The sequence below is a fragment of the Erithacus rubecula genome, assembly GCF_903797595.1.
Source record: "Erithacus rubecula genome assembly, chromosome: 1".
In the NCBI taxonomy this organism is placed as follows: domain Eukaryota; kingdom Metazoa; phylum Chordata; class Aves; order Passeriformes; family Muscicapidae; genus Erithacus; species Erithacus rubecula.
In genome coordinates this window covers 67211469-67228703 of record NC_136658.1, presented here as the reverse complement: position 1 = coordinate 67228703, position 17235 = coordinate 67211469, and the positions used below count along the sequence as shown (strand labels likewise).

The following is a 17235-nucleotide window of genomic DNA, read 5'->3' as shown; positions in this document are numbered from 1 at the left end:
AAGTAGAGACAGGGGTAAGGGTCTGATGCATCACAGAACTGAGCTGTAAATGTTCTGTGGAATCAAGGATGAGAGAAGAGACATTAGGCAAGGAAGGAAAGCTGGAGGTTTCACCCAAAAGGATGAGTTGGCTGTGTATACCATGTGGTCTGCACATCTAAAGCTGTTCAGTCTGCTTATAAATGATTGAATCAACCTTATGAATAATCCTATGTGACTATGAGTGATTGAAATTCTTACTCCTTTCAATGTGCACTAGTCATGCTTCCCATCAAATCACTGGACTTTTCACAAATAGTGTAGTATGTGATGATGACAGAGCTGTTATGGGGCAAGAAAAGAGTTTTGGAAAGGGATAGACTATGTGGGAGAAAAAGATGGGTACATACATACATAGTAGGAATAAAAATACAGAAGTCATGGCAGGCAAAGGAACATAAGGTATGGCAACAAATGGAGAAGTCAATTTCACACTTAAAGTGTGTGAAACAATTTTTTGCCAGAAGAGGCTATGGCTGTTGAAACCTCCTCATCCACATCTTTATCCTTTTTCCTCAGCAAATGAAGCCATATTATGCCCCAAACAAATATAGCTCTCCTGATCTCCTAGGAAGATTTTAATCTGCAAGATTCCTGCATAATTATTACTTCACTTAATGCAACCTGCAATGGCTTAGTCTCATTTATGGTGTTCCTACATTGCAGAGTTCCCTGGGAGTTATCATTTTGGACAGATTTATCAAAAAATGGCAGTTCCCACTTTTGCTGTTAAATCTGTTTTGCTGTTAAATCTGAGAACTGGAAAGAAAGGTGTGCCTAACAATAAATGGAAGAAAGGGCAGCCAATTAACTGCAGTACTTTGGGGATTGTTTATGATCTTGTCAGGGTGATGAAGAAAGCAGCATTCACTTCATCTTCCTTTGAGTTGGTGGGGGGCAGCTGAGCTTTTCTAGGATTTTTTTCTGGTTGTCAACACAAAGTCCATAAAGTCCATTCGGTAATATAAGATGGTGGCATTGAAAGAGCAGGTGCTGTACATTTGGACTTGCCCTGCTGTGTTGTGCTGGTCTGATGTCAGGCTCCTGCTTGCAGAGAAATGACACGAAGGTGAAGTGGTCTTGTTGAGTCCAAGTGATTTATCACAGGGCACAGCGCCAGCTCTTGCGGTTACACCAAGCTGTCAGTTTCTCTGCTGTAAATTAAACCACGGTTTCACAACCTCAAAGATTTTCAAAGCTTAAATTTTAGACAGATTTTCTAGCAATACCTTGCAGGGCAAACTGGTCTCTCTTTAATTAAAATTTGGGGTTTTTTTATTTCAAAGTTTTACAGGAAGCGTTCTATTTCTAGAACTATCAGTTGCTGATATACATACCTCAGACAAGTTACTGCACAGGTTTCATTATGAATACAGTGAATTGGGCACTTTCAGTGGCCCCATAATGCTCCTTCTTTCACTGTTCCCCACTGGGTTTCTTAGCTGAAAGAAGGAGAAAGGAAAACAGTGGCTGCTGACACAGAGGTTTGATATTCTTACAAGACCAGGGGTTATAGTAAGTGTTGTGGTATAAATACTTTTTATTTCTTTGTCTATATGGAAGGATCTCCTTAATGTGTTAGAAAAAAGTATTTCTTCCTGCATCACCTGGGTATAGACTATGGACATTCCCTCAGTCTCTTAGTAATCCACACAAGCAGATTGATTAGGACCAGTCAGATGGAACAGGAAGAGGGACCAAGCATGAACCCAGACACACACCCTGCTGGTCTCAAATGCTGTAGGCCTAGTCAAAGGGAAATGTAGAAATAGTTTAGACAGAGGACATTCTTTCTAACATTCAGGTAGGTGAGACAGGGTAGATGGAAAAGCAAAGCATCCTTCTTCCTCTGGTAAGTCTTGTAATTGCTCTCTGCACTGCTGAGACCTCTGTCCCAGGATGAGAGCAGAAAAGGTGAGACTGCCATTAAAGGACGACCCCCCTGACATGTCTGCAGGATTAAATTAAGCTGAGCTAGGGCAGGCTGGCCCATACTGTTCAGCTGTTAAAAAGTTGTTGCTCTGGGTCAGATAGTGTTTTCCTACAAAATGTGGTAAGTTTAGAGTTTGATGCAGGCCAAGTAGCTTCCCAGAAAAGCATCTTTTTGGGAAGAGAGAAGTGCTGCTGCTGCAGGGACACAGCATGTTGTGCCATTGGTTTCAAGGAGCAAGAATGGTCCCTGGCTGGTTTTGATTGCTAGTACAGATGTAATTATTGGTAGAAGGGCAGGTTGAGGAATGGCATCCTTGCAAGCTGACCGCCCACACAGCAGAACGATTTGGGAGATAAATCACTGCAGGCACCATTCTCTCTGACTGTCCAAAAAGGTGGAATTTAAGTTACAACAGTGAAATTCTATGATTTTCTCCTTCATCATGCTATGTCTTAACATCATGTCTTAAAGAACCTACAGGCATCTGGGCAGCATGCAGACCAAATTTCTCTGATGGAGTTGCAGATAACTGTGGATTTTAAGAAGCTTTTTTTAAAAAACACAGCCAAACACATAACAAATCTGTGGTAGATGAGATATTTTGTACTTTGTATTTTGAAGATACAGCTGTCAAAACCTGCATCTTCATTGTACAAATCTATAATGGCCTTTGCTTATGTATCCAGCTGCGGTATGCTTTACTTTAGGATCCATCCCTTGCATTATCTGCAGTTTTCCCCAGGGTGATATTTCCAACTCTTATGTTTTCCTCTGCTAGTCAAAGGCAATCACATCTGTTTCTCCGTCTGTGAATTGAGTAACAGGGAGAGGCTGCAGGTTTTCAGCTCTAAAAGTGAGAAAGGCAAATTCTTCTTTGAAAGTAAACAGTACCATAACCAAAAGAATGAGTGCTTGGCTCAAATTAATTAAAATAATACCTATTTCATTACTCTGCAATCTGTCTACCATTTCTCTTATTAATGCCACATGTCATTTACCTAGGCACAATTTTAGCCTTGGACTTAATGCTAAGTTCTGTTCAGTTCATTACCAAATGCCTTTCAGGACGGTTGCCAAAAATATTCTCTTCCCTATCCAAAAGTGACCTGGAGACTCTAATTCATTCACTACAGCATCTAGCCTTGACTACTGTAATTCCTTGGTTTGCTGGGCTTGCAGCCAAATCGATTGGCAGACTGCAGCTTAGTCAGAATTCAGCAACAGGGCTTCTGACCCAAACCACACCAACTCTATATCCTCTCTGCTGCGACTCTATATTTGAAAAGTGTGTTATACATTTACTGTAACAGTTTCCTTTACACTGTAATTTTATGGGTGGAATTTTTCTTTTACCCTTCATGTCAACTGTCACACTCTTGCAGAATTTTTCTGTGCTAAATTGTAATATATTCTCCTCTGACACTTGCAGTAATTTACTGCAAAGCCCTTTTCATCCTGTGTCCTTAATTGGTGGAATTTTGAGTAAAATTCTATATGAAATCCAATTATTTTATCTGCCAGCCGAGACTTTTGTTTTTATTCTAACACTTATTTTTGTTTCTATTTTGTTTCTTTTTCTATTAAAATACTATATATTATAATATATGGTATAAAATAATATTCATGGCAGCTTATAATGTAATAATCAAAGAAAAAATTGAGTACTTCTTAACTCCTGAACCCAGAGATAAATTTCAGCCTTCACTCAATCATGTATTTAAAATAGACTGCTTGATAAATGTAATGCAGGGTAAAAGTGTTCTCTCTACCTCCTAATACTCCTGTAGATGAAACTACAATTTGGTTCTCATTGATTTCTGTTTTTCTTTAATAGTACAACTTGCAAATATCCTGTATCAAATATTTTCTTGCCCTGTTTTCTATTTAAAGCAATCTTCTAGGCAACTTCTGCAGGCATTGTTTAAGGGATTTTTGCTGTTTTTCTTAGTTTTTCTGGTTGCTTTTACATTGATACTTGATAGCAATATTTTTTGCAGGTAGCATTCTTTATGGCAGCAGAAACCGAGGCTTACACTTTCTATTGATATACTTACTATGAGCTGGCACCTCTAATAAAGTGTATTGCACTTGCATATCACTCTAGGCTTAGTTGTTTGGGTCTTTCTAGTTATTTATAACACAGCAGAAAAACAATTAGATGATAATCCTTTGTCCAAAACATGCTGCGTAAATTAGCAGCCACAGAATAAGTCATTAGGAGAGATGCAATTGCTTACATCCTGTAAGTTATATTGATGGGAAAAACATGACATGTTATGGACCTTTCCAGAACACTGTGGTTTTTTAAATCCTAATTTAGTAAGGAAACAGCTCTGCATATGGTCAATGAAAATTTGATACAGCATAGAACTCACTAACAGATGTTTGACAATGAATATTTCATGTTACTTAATAATTCTACTTACCAGTCACAGTTGACACTACAGTGCATTCTAGAGTTCAAGGTGCCTTAGAGAGATAGATATGACCTGTTACAGAGTTTTGGAAATTTCTTACTGGAGATCAGAAAATAATCTGAAAACCATGGTCAGCAGTGAGATTATGGAGATATCAGCCCAAATTTTGAGGCCTCTCTTTGGCCAGACACAGAAAAAAAATTAGTTAACTGGGGAATTTCTCAACTGATGTAAACCTTTCATGGTTTCTCCTTAGGGATGAATCTTCCATCCCAATGGGCTGTGTGCTGCTTGATCACTTGCCCATACAAATTTGATCCTGACCAGGAGTGGGTATATCATATCTTGTCTTCAGTTTCCAGATCACAAGCATTATGCCAACTTTAGGCTTCCAGGGTATCCAAGGGAAAACACATGAGTCTTGGTGCAATAAGAACAAATGTGGCAGAGTAGTTTTACATTTAATTGCATCTTATAGCATGTGAATGCAGGATTTTGGTGCAGTACAAAAAGATGTGAAGGTACTTCCCTGTACTGTCAAGCCCTGGCCTTAGCTGCTGTTTAGCTCTAATGTAATTCTTGGAGACCTTTATGTTGGAATTCACAAAGCTTCAAAGCCTAAATTGCTGTGAATATTGAAATTGCTGTACATACATTGACAATTTCTTTGAATGGTATGTTGGTCCTTGACACATACTAGTTTAGTACTCTCCTCTGCATTTTCCTTTTTATAATCCCTTTCTGCCTGATTCATAGTTTCTTTAAATGCCTTGATTTTTAGCATGTTGTACTCATACTATCCTACCTCTTATCACTTTTTTAATTCCAAAAGGTTAGGTAAGTGAAGAGGATCCTTTTAATATTAATTTTGTCTACTGCAGTTACACAGGAAGAAGCTATGGCATCTTCCTTGTTTGTGTTTCCATTGAATAAAGTTTCTGAAATGATCAGATAATGACTTTTGATAAATCTTAGCACCTGTTCATATAATGAAAATTAAATACTTTAAAGTTCAAATGTTTTTCAAAATTCAGTTGATCTTAATAATACTTAATAGTGGAAAATGGCAAACCAGCTCTTGCTCATATCTTTGTGAACTATTTTTTCTTGAATTTCCACTTGCAAACTGAAAACAGATTGTTAATTAAGCAAAATTTTCTGAGCACCTAGGTCATCAACAGAATTACAGTCATTAAATTCTAGCCTGAATTTCTATACACATAATAATAGAGTGCTTTGCCATTTTCATTCTTTTCAAATTAATTGAAAAAATATACACAGCATTACTTCCTTGACACATCCACTCTTCAGTCTAAGCAAGTTCTAATGGGCTGAAATTACCACATCTATGTTTAAAAATTGAATGGATTACAAATAGATAGATCATCACAGTGGGTCCAAGGTACTTTCTTTATTGTAAACTACCTATACATATTAATTTTAAAAGAAAATGAACTACAATTTTTTTTTATGACTTTAGGAGGTAATTAATCATCCTTGAAAGAAAAAGTTCCATTCAAAATGTTGTAATCTTCTGAAACCTGAAAGCAGCGTTCAAAAGTGGTTTAAAAACCCCAGAGAATAGAAGAAATGTGTTCAAATGAGGGAGATTAACTTTCCATTCTAGAGGTGAAAGATACTGCTTTAGTAAATGAGCTCACCATTTTAGGAAGGATAGGTTGCTATATACAATAACATTCTCTACATCTCTGAATTAAGGAAAGAATGAGAGAAGCTTTAGATCAGCAAGATAAGGGACCAGGGCAGAGGGTGTTACAGCACTCCTGCCACCACTTTTCAGTGAGAGGAGAAAGAAGTGCTGCAAGCTGCAACTTAGTAAAGAAAGAACATTGTTTCCACACAAGAATCTAAAGAGATAGATAGCAAAGAACCTTGTCACAGTTGAAGCATTTTTCAGGGCTCGACTTCATAGGTTAGCACAGCTGCTCATTCAGGAGCACAGTTGAGGTCATTTGTAGAAAGTCTAGATTTATTGGTGTTTTCTTCAGTTACTTGTGCTGGAATCAAGGCAACTTAGATCTTGGCCAAATCATTTTTAGGCAGGTCACTGTTGTGGAAGGACAATTTCGCTTGTAACCGAAGGGAAAAGAAAGAAAAGAGTATTGAGAGAAAAGCTTTTTCAACTGAGATGAACAAATACCTAAAAATTTGAGGATCCTAATTATCCTAGATAACTGATCTAAATATTGATGTTTGGCTTCAGCACAAATTCATTAGAGTTGAATGAGGGAAGCCCATTTCACATCTGTTCTTCATCTTATGTGAAAGAAAAAAGTGTCTGTTCATGTGAATAACCATACATAGGCCATGGAGGCAGCACTGATCTACCACAGGTGAGCACTTTGATATTGAATAGAGGAGAAGCAGCAGCTGCAGCCACAGAGTGCAGGGTTAATGGGTGGTTTAGCCCTTCCCACCTGCTGACAAGTTCCACTGTCCATAGCCACCCTTCAAAGCAGAGTGTGCCTGCCTTCTGCTGGTCTCCATGCTGCTGAGTGAGGGAACACATTCGAGTCAGGAGGATGCTCAAGGGTCATTCCTGTGCTCACACACGTGTCAGGAGGATGCTCAAGGGTCATTCCTGTGCTCACACACCCATTGCCACACATGCAGATGTGCCAGCACAAGGAGTGGTAGCAGACATCAGGGGGAAGCAGCTGCATGCCTGGTTCTTGGTGCATAGTTGAGATTTGTGTAGACTAAAGTTATGGAGACAGACTTGAAGGGAGACATCTCCAACATTGATACAATGTAAGTACAAAAGACACGTCATTGGATGGATATTGATGATGTTGTTTCAGTAATGACATCATCCATAGACTCCTAGTGTCTTTGCTTTGCTTCTCTATAGTGATCACAACATAAATTGCTTGTCTTGTTTGACTTCCTTGTTCACCAAAGTTGAGCAGATTGTCGCCGTTTTCAACGCTTCTACCAGACAAAAAGCTTGGGACCATTTCTCGAAAGCCCAGCGAAAGAACATAGACATTTGGCGAAAGCATTCTGAGGTTGGTGATTTTATTTTTTCTTTCTATCCATCATCTCACAGCTGGATTGACACAGAACGAGTGTGATTGTAGCTGGACATAGTGTATTTGGCAATATTTACAGCTACCATTTTAGCTGTTAATCAACTGGCCATTTGCAGTCTCGTCTACAGTATGAATTGCTCCCATTGCTCTCATTATGGTAATAGTCATTAAATAACATGAAGACAGGGAGCAATGTGTTTTTATTTGTCATGCAAAATTTGGGAAATCATTAGAAGATTATGTTTACTATCTAAAATAATGAACTGAAGTAGTGAAATTAGGAACAATATTTTCAAATAAGGAATTTAGGAGTCATTGTGATCTGTTTTTAAAAGATGAAGTCTGTGACAAAGATATTTTTTTTCTCTGTGCCATCTTATGGTCATTATAAGATGACTTTGAGTGAAAATAAAATAAAAAATTTCTTTCCTAAGTAATGACTTAAGAATATTAAGTCAGTAACTGTGGCCTATTCCTTCCCATTTGTTCTATGTTTATCTTTTAAAAGTTAGATACACTGCTTATATTGATTCTAAGTATTATGCTTGCAAAGAAACCAGTATAAATGTAATCATACTACCACACAGAGTTAGCAGTGTGGGACCATGCATGTGTGACTGTCATAAGCATGAGCAAAGGAAATGGGATTCTAACTCCCCTTGCTGTGAGAGGCAGCAAAGGAAGTGCTAGACCTCATCCTGTGTTTTGGTCATCCAGCTTTCAATTTTAATTCAGTATATACGCTATGAGCCTGTATTTTAAAAAGTAAGTACCGCTGTCTTTGTTTTCTTTCTTTCTTCTTTTTTTAAAAAATTTTAATATGAGCAGTTTACATACACTTGGTTTACCGTCATGTGGTACAGTGTGTTGATTGTTACTATCACAGTCCTCTAAATGATTTTTCTGTCTCAGAATAAAAACTTTAGAAGGTAAGGTGCACTTATTTAATTATTTTGTAGTACACTTGTAAAATAAGTGTTGTACACTTAGTTTGAGAAACACTGAAGTGCTGTGATATAAATCATTTGGATAACATTTTAAGTGTCCATTAACTAATGCTAAATTACAGTTGAATACCAATGGCACTAAATGTAACATCCACATGAATACCAAATGAATACTTTATTATCAGTGCTATTATGGTGAATACAAAATTACTTCAATAATGGGACACTTAAAATAAAATGTTAGCATAATTTATTGGTACAAACTGTATTTTGCATTTTGTTCACAAATATTTCATATACATAGTGGATAATGCCTTTGTTCAATTGAAAGTTGGGAAGTTGGGGATTGGTCTTTGTCTTATCTTTTAGAGAAATATGAAAATACAATTTGCTAGTAGATTATTTTAATTATATTAAGATCATCCCTTCTTAAACTAACTTTCTGTAAAGGGATGTGGTGTGTCATTCATTTGCTGGTTTCTAAGTATTTAATAAACTGAAATGTATAAGAGTTGGACTTTCCAGAAATGTTAATTCTTTACTAATTTTTTCCAAAAATTGCTGCCTTTTGTTTTTCTGAGAGTAGGACAACTAAAACAATTCAAAGTGATGTAAGCATCTAGCTAAGCCAGTATATTTTGGAAATGCCTGTTCTTCAGATATGAAATGTGATGCAAATAAACCAAATGGTATATTTTTAAATTGTATCTTCTAACTATGATATTATGTGCTGATTTGTTTAATTGCTTAATCACCTACCAGTTTTTTCCTGAATTTAGAAAAGCTTTGCTAGAAACCCAAGACAAAGAAAAGACTTATGCACATAGACATTCTCCATAGAAAATTATTGACTTTTCTTACAATGTAGACAGTGATGCATCAAGGACATTTGTCCACTAATGAGGGAGTAAATGTAAACGGATGTCTGCTCATGTATGCAGCATTCTTCCCCAGGAAAATGTGCAGGTGGCCTTTTCCAATACGGAATTCAGAAATGGCTTGCCAATTGCTTCCAGTGACGCTTCTGATTCCATTAGACAGTGGCTGGCAATTTAGCCTTTTAATAACTTTTTTTTTTTTTTTTTTAATTTGAAATTATTCCCCTGTAAAACACCCACTAATTAGGTTCCTTGCCTTTGCTGGGATTAATGAGTACCCATACATTTTTCAGAATATTTGAGATCTGCTGATGAACCAAGGATGCAGCTCAGGAGAAACGCCTTCCCTTTTTTTCACACAGCCCCTCTCTGACAGATTACTGTTAATTGCACAGAGCTGTTGTCGGACTCCTCAATGCTGTCTCCTCCTTCCACACGACTCTCCCTTGTTTCAAAGATTTCAAACCACCTCTTTGGGAATTAAGCTCTTTGTTGGCAGAAAAATTAGCTGTCTGCTGGTGGACAAAGCCTACACTAATCACAGTGCAGCATCCCCGTGTTACACCTGACAGGATTATTAGGACAAAATAGAGTCCTCTCAATCTTCTCGGTGCTGCCATTACAAAGGCAGCGCTGCACCCGCGCCAGCTTTTCTCCCCGGAACAAAGAGCGTCTAGACTCCTGCAAAGCCCGCTGCCTGCTGATCCTGTGCCTGCTGACACGTGCAGGGCTGCCTGCCTGCCCTTGCTGCCATCACCCAGGGACCAACTGTCCCTCCTGACACTCATTTTGGATCAAGATGCAAAGATTTGCAGGGCAGCGTTATGGGCCTTTTAAATCCAAGGCAACCTGGGCATAGGGACAGAGGGTGATATTCCTTTGACCAGCATTAGGCACTTACAGATACACAGCTCTTCATCTGCCATTGTCTGCTCTCAGCTCCCTTTGCAATCAGCTGAGAGAGCAAGGCACTTTTAGGGTGTGTTTTAGTTAATACAACTTTGTGTGTTGGAGACACCCACATTTGGCCAAATTAATTGTACTCCAAGTGGCAGAGGGAAGCAAGAATTAGCTATGCCTTAAGGAGCCTGACAATCTCCTTATCAGTCTGCATTATACACCTTTATACACATTAAATATTATCCCTGCTGTTAAAACATTTTCCTATGTTTAGCAGACCTAAAGATCACTCAACAGGGGAAGTAACTTTTTCTCATTGTCTGACTGTTATCTTTGATAAACTCAGTTCTTTCACAAGAAGAATTCCCCTTGCCTCTGTTTTTATAAATATTCATACACAAATAAATATGATTACAATGATAAATGATGTATAATTAAAATCAGATCAGTATTAGAAAGAGATGCTAAATAATAAATAATGACTTTATGGAAGTTAATACTGACAAAAGATAATTTTGGATTTTAGGAGCTCCGAAATGCTCACAGTGAACAGCTCATGGGAATCCGCCGGGAAGAGGAGATGGAAATGTCCGATGATGACAGTGGTGACAATCCCAGTAAAAAGCTGAGAGTAGATGACTCAGGTAAATATATGCAAGTGTTGTTTTATTAAAAGCAAACAAAAACTTACATATGAGAAGTGACATGTTAATACCTGATTATATAAGACAGTGTCTTATTTTAAACCCTCATAAATTAGTTATTTGAATGATGCAAGCTGTCTCTAGGAGATGTCTGTCACCTGCTATGTTCTATAATGATGAAAATTCTTCAGTTCTGCCCTTGGCTGGAAGCATTGTGTTTCCTTTTTGCACTCTCTGCAGCTTTGCATGACAGCATTTCATTCCACGGAAGAAAGTGCTTTATTATGAGGCCAGTTCAAGTTATGCTTGAACTCTCTAAATTGCACCTTTCTTTGCAACAAAGACATAATAATCTGTAATCTCTGTAAGAAATAGCATTTTAATTCTGGGGGTTTTATGGTTGCATACTGCCATTCATAGGGTCCCTATTTCACAGTATGGTACAGCATTTTGTATGAATTAGGCACTCATTACTTGGCTACTGTGAGTCCAAGAACAAGGGTGCATGTAATGTGAATAAGAAAAGCAGCTTTTTCAGCCTTCTGCAAATACTCTGCTATCCAGGATGGACACCAAGAGGTGGCTCAGGAGCTGCCAGAGTTACTAACTGGTAACATGATCTGGATGTATGCTTTGCTCTACTTCTTGGCATTGACTAATAATTTGTGAGTTGCTAACAAGGGTTTGCTAGTTTAGACACTCATATAAAGAATGACATTTTCAGGACCTGAAGCCAAAGCATGACTAGAAAGTGCCAGGCAGCAGTGAACTTTCAGAAAAATAAAGAAGGAAGGAATGCTGTGGAAATAAAATTAGTCTCCACTAGGATAATCCTGATCTAGTCCTTTCACATAATCACCATAGTAAGAAAGAATTTCATCCACTCAATGTTTTCAAGCCTTTGTATGCCAGTTGAAGGGTATGAACTCAAACTTACAGAACTCTTTGGCTCTTTCTGTGACAAGATACTGTGTGAGGCTGAAGGTCCCCAGAAGTAAAGGCCAAAGGAAGGAGTGTCATTCTAGCAAAGAAATTTTTACTGTAACATCTCTCTTGAAAGGAGATTTAATATTTTTCCTGGAAGAAAAATGCAACAATAAAACCCGTAAAGGGCAGCTTTAATTTTTGCTAGGCTAATTTTGTGAATTTGTATTTTCTAGATGCCATTAGCAGAGTGTTTGAAGCTGAGACAGCAGGTCTCAGGACCTGCTAGAAATCAGCAATTTTTATGACTTTCTAATCATTTTACATCGACTGTGTCAACTCTCATGGAGAAAAGTCATTAGAACTAACCACAGGAAGGTAGAGCCAGAAATACATATAGCCTGCATGCCAGAAGAGGAGCAGGAGTGTTTTGAAGTGTAATGCTTTCCAATTCAGCCAGGTTTAACATATGCATGCTTAGGGCAGAGTTGCATTGGTCATTCATTTTGTAACACCATAGATAGGAAAGCATGTTTGGTTTTCATGCATGAAAAAAGACATTACTGTCAAAAGTTTTGATACCTGAGATTTTTACAGTGTTCTATCCCAAACAATTTCAGGTTATTTGTATTGTTACAATGTGGGCACTTGAGCAAGCCCAGTACTGTGTTTCATTCTAAATCAAAATTAGGCAATATGAATCCACCTGAGTATGTGTCCATCATTGTTTGTTGTACCATTCATCATCCTCTTAAACTCAGTGGAGTTGATCCATCCTGCTGCATACATAGTCATCCAGTTCTCAAATTAATGTTATGGCTTTCTTCTTTCAACACTACACTCTCAGTTAAAGCAAATGCATTTGGTTCTTCTGTGAATGACAACAGAGGAAACTTGGAATTAAACCAAAAGACCTATTGGGTATAAAACATTGGTAAATTAAAATAAACTGGAAAAGGACCTTTTTTAATTATTACTCTTATGTACAGAAATGTGGTTCCTCTTTCCTTCAGGCATTTTTTTAATTACTATTTCTGTTAGTTGCCTTCTCTTTTTTCCCTCTCTTTCTAATTACATCATTTCAGAACCACCACTTTATCTCACTGGAGTGGCTATTTATGTTCACAGTAACCTCTGTTGTATGAAGAATGTCTTTTAAAGAGTCTTTTGTCTCTAAGAAACCATCTTGCACAGTAAGAAAACATTGTCTTTCTTTATTTTTAACCCCTTTTCTTAAAATTTTTGTTCAAGTATTTAACCTTGGGAAGAGCAAGACTTCAATAGCATGAAAATATTGTGTCTCCTCAATTCAAGGACAGCGTGCACACATAAAGTTTTAAAAGTCTAAATCCAAAAGTAGCTGAAGCAATGAGACATGATGAATTGATTTGGATGGTTCCAGAGCTCTGGACTGTCTGTTCTGCCATTCCAACAATTTTCTTGAGGACATTATTTTTCAGCCTGCCCTTTTTGACAGTGTGAGCAAGACTGCTGGGAAGTTACAACCCCAAAGCTATTATAAGTGACAGAGATTCCCTCAGGCTTCAACACCTGTGTCAGATTTTTTTTTCAGTGGTTTGCCTGGTCAAGTCACTGCTAGTACAAGAAGGCTTAATTAATTCAACAATTTAGAATGGGTTCTAAGACCTCATTCTGTCTCAGTAAAGCATAGTTTCAGGAGTCTCCCAGCATAATTTCTTTTTTCCTGGAAAAAAAGACACTGAGTGCATCACATCTTCTTACAGCTAGATAGATAGAATGAAAACTTTTCCTCTAGGATATCTGAAGATAAACCTATTAATCACTCTGAGAAAAAGAGGATGGATTCCAGCCCCAGCATTTGAAAACATACTGCAATACATCTAAGCGCTGACACTGTGAAGAAGAACTTCAGTACTTGTACAGAGTTGCTGGACATGGGGTTTCAGAGTGTTGTGGTTTGATTTAGCTGGCAGCTGACTCAGTCACTGTGATTAGCATAGTCATTAGTGGCTAACTAATAACTCAGCTGCTTGCTCACACCCCCAGCCCAGTGCAATGGGGAGGAGAATCAGAAAAAATAGTAACTTGTGGGTTGACATTAAGGACATCTCAATAACTGAACAGAATATAAAGATGATGATGATAATAGTAATAGTAGTAGTAGTAGTAGTAGTAGTAGTAGTAGCAGTAATGATGATGAAAAGGCGATGGAAATAAAATCCAAGAGAAAGAAGTGATGCAGAATTGCTCACCACCCTCTGACTGGTGCCCACCTCGTCCCCCAGCATTAATTTACCCCTCCTGGCCAACTCCCCCCAGTTTATATACTGAGCATACTCACACTCTGTGGTATGGAATGATGGAATAATATGGAATGGATATGATATGGAATACCCCTCTGGCAGCAACTAAAATATCCCTGTGTTATCAACAATCTTCTCACACTAAATCCAAAACACAGCACTGTGCCAGCTGCTGGGAGGAAAATTAACTCTATCCCAGCTGCAAGCAGGACACAGAGGAATGTTATAGGTATCTGACACCTTAGCACACAGTAATATCTGGGGATGAATAAGCTGTTACTAAGAATAGTTTGCATTTTTCTTTGAGTCATGCTATATATTAAATCATGCACGAGATCATATCATGGTGCAAGTTAGAAACCAGCCTTTCATTGGGAAAAAATTTGTCTTGTGACAATTGTAAGAGGGACTTGTTGCAAAGTGTGTCTCTCCATTCTAGACTCAAGTCTTCTGCTTTCATCTGCAAATTGTGTTTCTGCTGGCTATTCATGAACTTGGTTTATTGATATCAGTGACTCAGTGGCAGAGCTGGAATGAGAGCTGGCATCTCCAGTCTCCTAAACCTGTCTTCCACTCCCTAGCTGATACTGCCTCATGCACATTGTCCTGCTAATCCAGGTGTTTTCCAGTTCATTCTCCCCAGGCTTAGTCAGTACCCTGTCACTGCTCTATTCTGCAAGCTGAATTTTCAAGGAGAAGGAATGCTTCACTACTTGTTTGTTATGTTGGAGATCATCTCAAACTGCTGCAAGGATAGCCTGAAGAACCCCCTAGGGTATCCAGTAAGTTGGTTCAGCTGTCACATGTGCCTGGTTTATAGGAAATCCTCCCAGTTTCACAGACTAAAAGTCATTTGCATTCCAGGGAAAGCTGGAAAAAAGGCTGACCTGAGACTGAGTGAATCTCACTTGTGGGACCAGCTTTTTCTCCCCCCCCCCCCCCCAAGCAAAATTCAGCCTTTAAACAGTGATTTTTCTGCCATGTGGAATTTTTACCTTGAAAGAGACAAGAGGATTGCTGGAGTAAAGCTGGAAGATTGCTAAGAAAAAAATAATAATGATGATTGGCAATTCAGTTAATATATTTGAAAGTCAAGATGCAACTACTGGGGCATTAGCTGAAGGGAGAAAAAAGAGATTCAGAGCTGGAGTCTAGACGATATATCAAATCTTCACAATGATCAGGATTTATGGAGGCTTCCTCTCTCACCTGCTGGCACAGAGAGTAAAGAAACCACATGTAAAAGCCTCAAAAGTGATTTCAAGAATTAGTAAAGAAGAGCTGACGTTTGGTTTATGCCTACAAGGCACCTGTTATTTTTCTGTAAGGGAAGGTGGATTAATCTTTTGCTTTTGCAGTATGCAGCAACAACATGCCATTAATTCTAGCAACTCCAGCTTCAGCAAGAGACTGGAGCTGGTGCTGAGGGGAAGAATGAAATGCACTGTGCTTGGAGGGGCGTGCAGGAAAGATAGTTGTGAGACTATGGTGTTTGACTGGGATCCCAGAGCTCTGGGCCAAATGCCAGCTCTGCCACATATCCCCTGCCTGGGCTAATCAATGAATTTGCATTATTTCAGTTCTCTAGTATCAAAAGGAGATAATGGCTCTTCCCCTCATTCAGGCACTACCTGGTCTGTCCACATGGGTAATAAGTTTCTTGGTGTAGGCCTTCCTCCAGCTCAGCAGACTTGCAGTAGGCTTTGGACCCCTGGAGCATTTCACCACTATTGTACTACTTTTGATGAAGTAGCTTAAAAACATCTCAGAGGCTGTGTGCATATAGTAAATTGCAAGTTGCATAATGGAAGTTGAGTTTGAACATGTAAAATTGATGTTGCTTTACAAGTTAGGGAGAACATCCTCCATGGAAGTGTTTTCAGAAATACCTAAAGTGGGTGCCAAACTTAAACACTGGATCATTAATGCTGTCCTCAACTGATCTGTCCTGTTTGCAGCATCAGCTATGTCACTTGCTGTAAGAGACAGGCTGAATAGCAGTCTGTCTCAGAAAGAGTGTTAGTCCTTGTGAAACTCAGTATTTGAAAATCCCTCCCTGGTCCACACAGCAGAAAACAGGCTTTGGGATATTGTTTACAAGTCTGTCTTGAAAGTTTCAAGCCTGGCAATTCTTCAAGGAAAACCTGAAACAACACCAAAGTGATCTGTGTCAAGCTTATTCATCTTTTCTTTGCAATTCAATCCTCTTTTTGCTTTCTCCAAGACTTTTGTGAATGCAGTGATACACACATAGAGAGGCAAGTGTGGTTTGCAGGTGGATTAGACTGGTAGGAAAGCTTTATATTGCTTGTTAAAACTTTGAATAGAAATCACCAGGCCCTAGCTGTGTGGAGCTGAGCTTTGGTTTTCCTTTGTTTCCAGCTGAACAAGTGTCACAGCAGAATTCATGTCAGATCTTCTTCTGCCTCCTGATCTCAAAGATCAGATAATTCTCCCTCTCTTTCTTGTAAGACTAACCTTATGGATTTATGAGAGATTTTGTTTCAAACAAAAGTCTGATTTATTTTTCTGCCATTACTCTCCATCTCACAGTTTTTGGCATCATATTTTATTGGTATTTAACAAACCCATAATTTGCCTTATTGTCCTTTTAAATACTTATTGATAAACATAATGTAAAATAACAAGATGTATTTACTTTAGAAATTAATGAGCTAACATTGCTTTTTATTCCTTAAATAAAGTGGTACCATTTCAAAGCCATAAGCAGCTGGTATCATAAGCAGCCCTGCAGTGATAAACAAATAAACCCTGTCAACAGACACCACCAACCTGGTTTTGGGAGCATTCTCAAAGAAAAGAACATGTTTAAAATGTGATGCTCTGAATTGTCACTGTAGTGACACAGTCCCCTCTCTGGCCAGAGAAGACAGCTGAACAACCCTTTTGAGCTCTGTGAGCAGAGTAACTTCCCTTGGAATGGAAATGCTCTGGGCACAGCAGACAATCAGCGCTGTCCCTGGAACCATCAGGGGTGATCACTAGAAAGCAGCACAAGATGATTACTTCCTCTGTGCTGGGAAAAGTCTGCTCTAGTGTCTTTCACAGCATGCCAGTCCAGAGCTGTTATCATCAGGCAGGCTCCAATTTTGTGCCATAAAATGCATTCCATTTTTCCCCACAGCTTTCACAAAAATAGGCTGAAGTTCAGGACGCAGGTAGGCAAGGGCCTAATTTTATGCCTCTGGATTTAA

The 17235-nt window shown here is 38.5% G+C and overlaps 1 protein-coding gene across 8 annotated transcripts in view; it reads left to right on the top strand.

Moving 5' to 3' along the window:
- Positions 1-17235, top strand: part of ENOX1 (ecto-NOX disulfide-thiol exchanger 1) — a 354516-nt gene that overhangs the window by 280607 nt on the left and 56674 nt on the right. For all 8 annotated transcript variants that reach the window (XM_079300896.1, XM_079300891.1, XM_079300892.1 and 5 more), the window contains 2 exons: positions 7312-7418; positions 10694-10811. In XM_079300896.1, coding sequence (XP_079157022.1) covers positions 7312-7418; positions 10694-10811 — 225 coding nt within the window. The remainder of the gene's footprint in view (positions 1-7311; positions 7419-10693; positions 10812-17235) is intronic.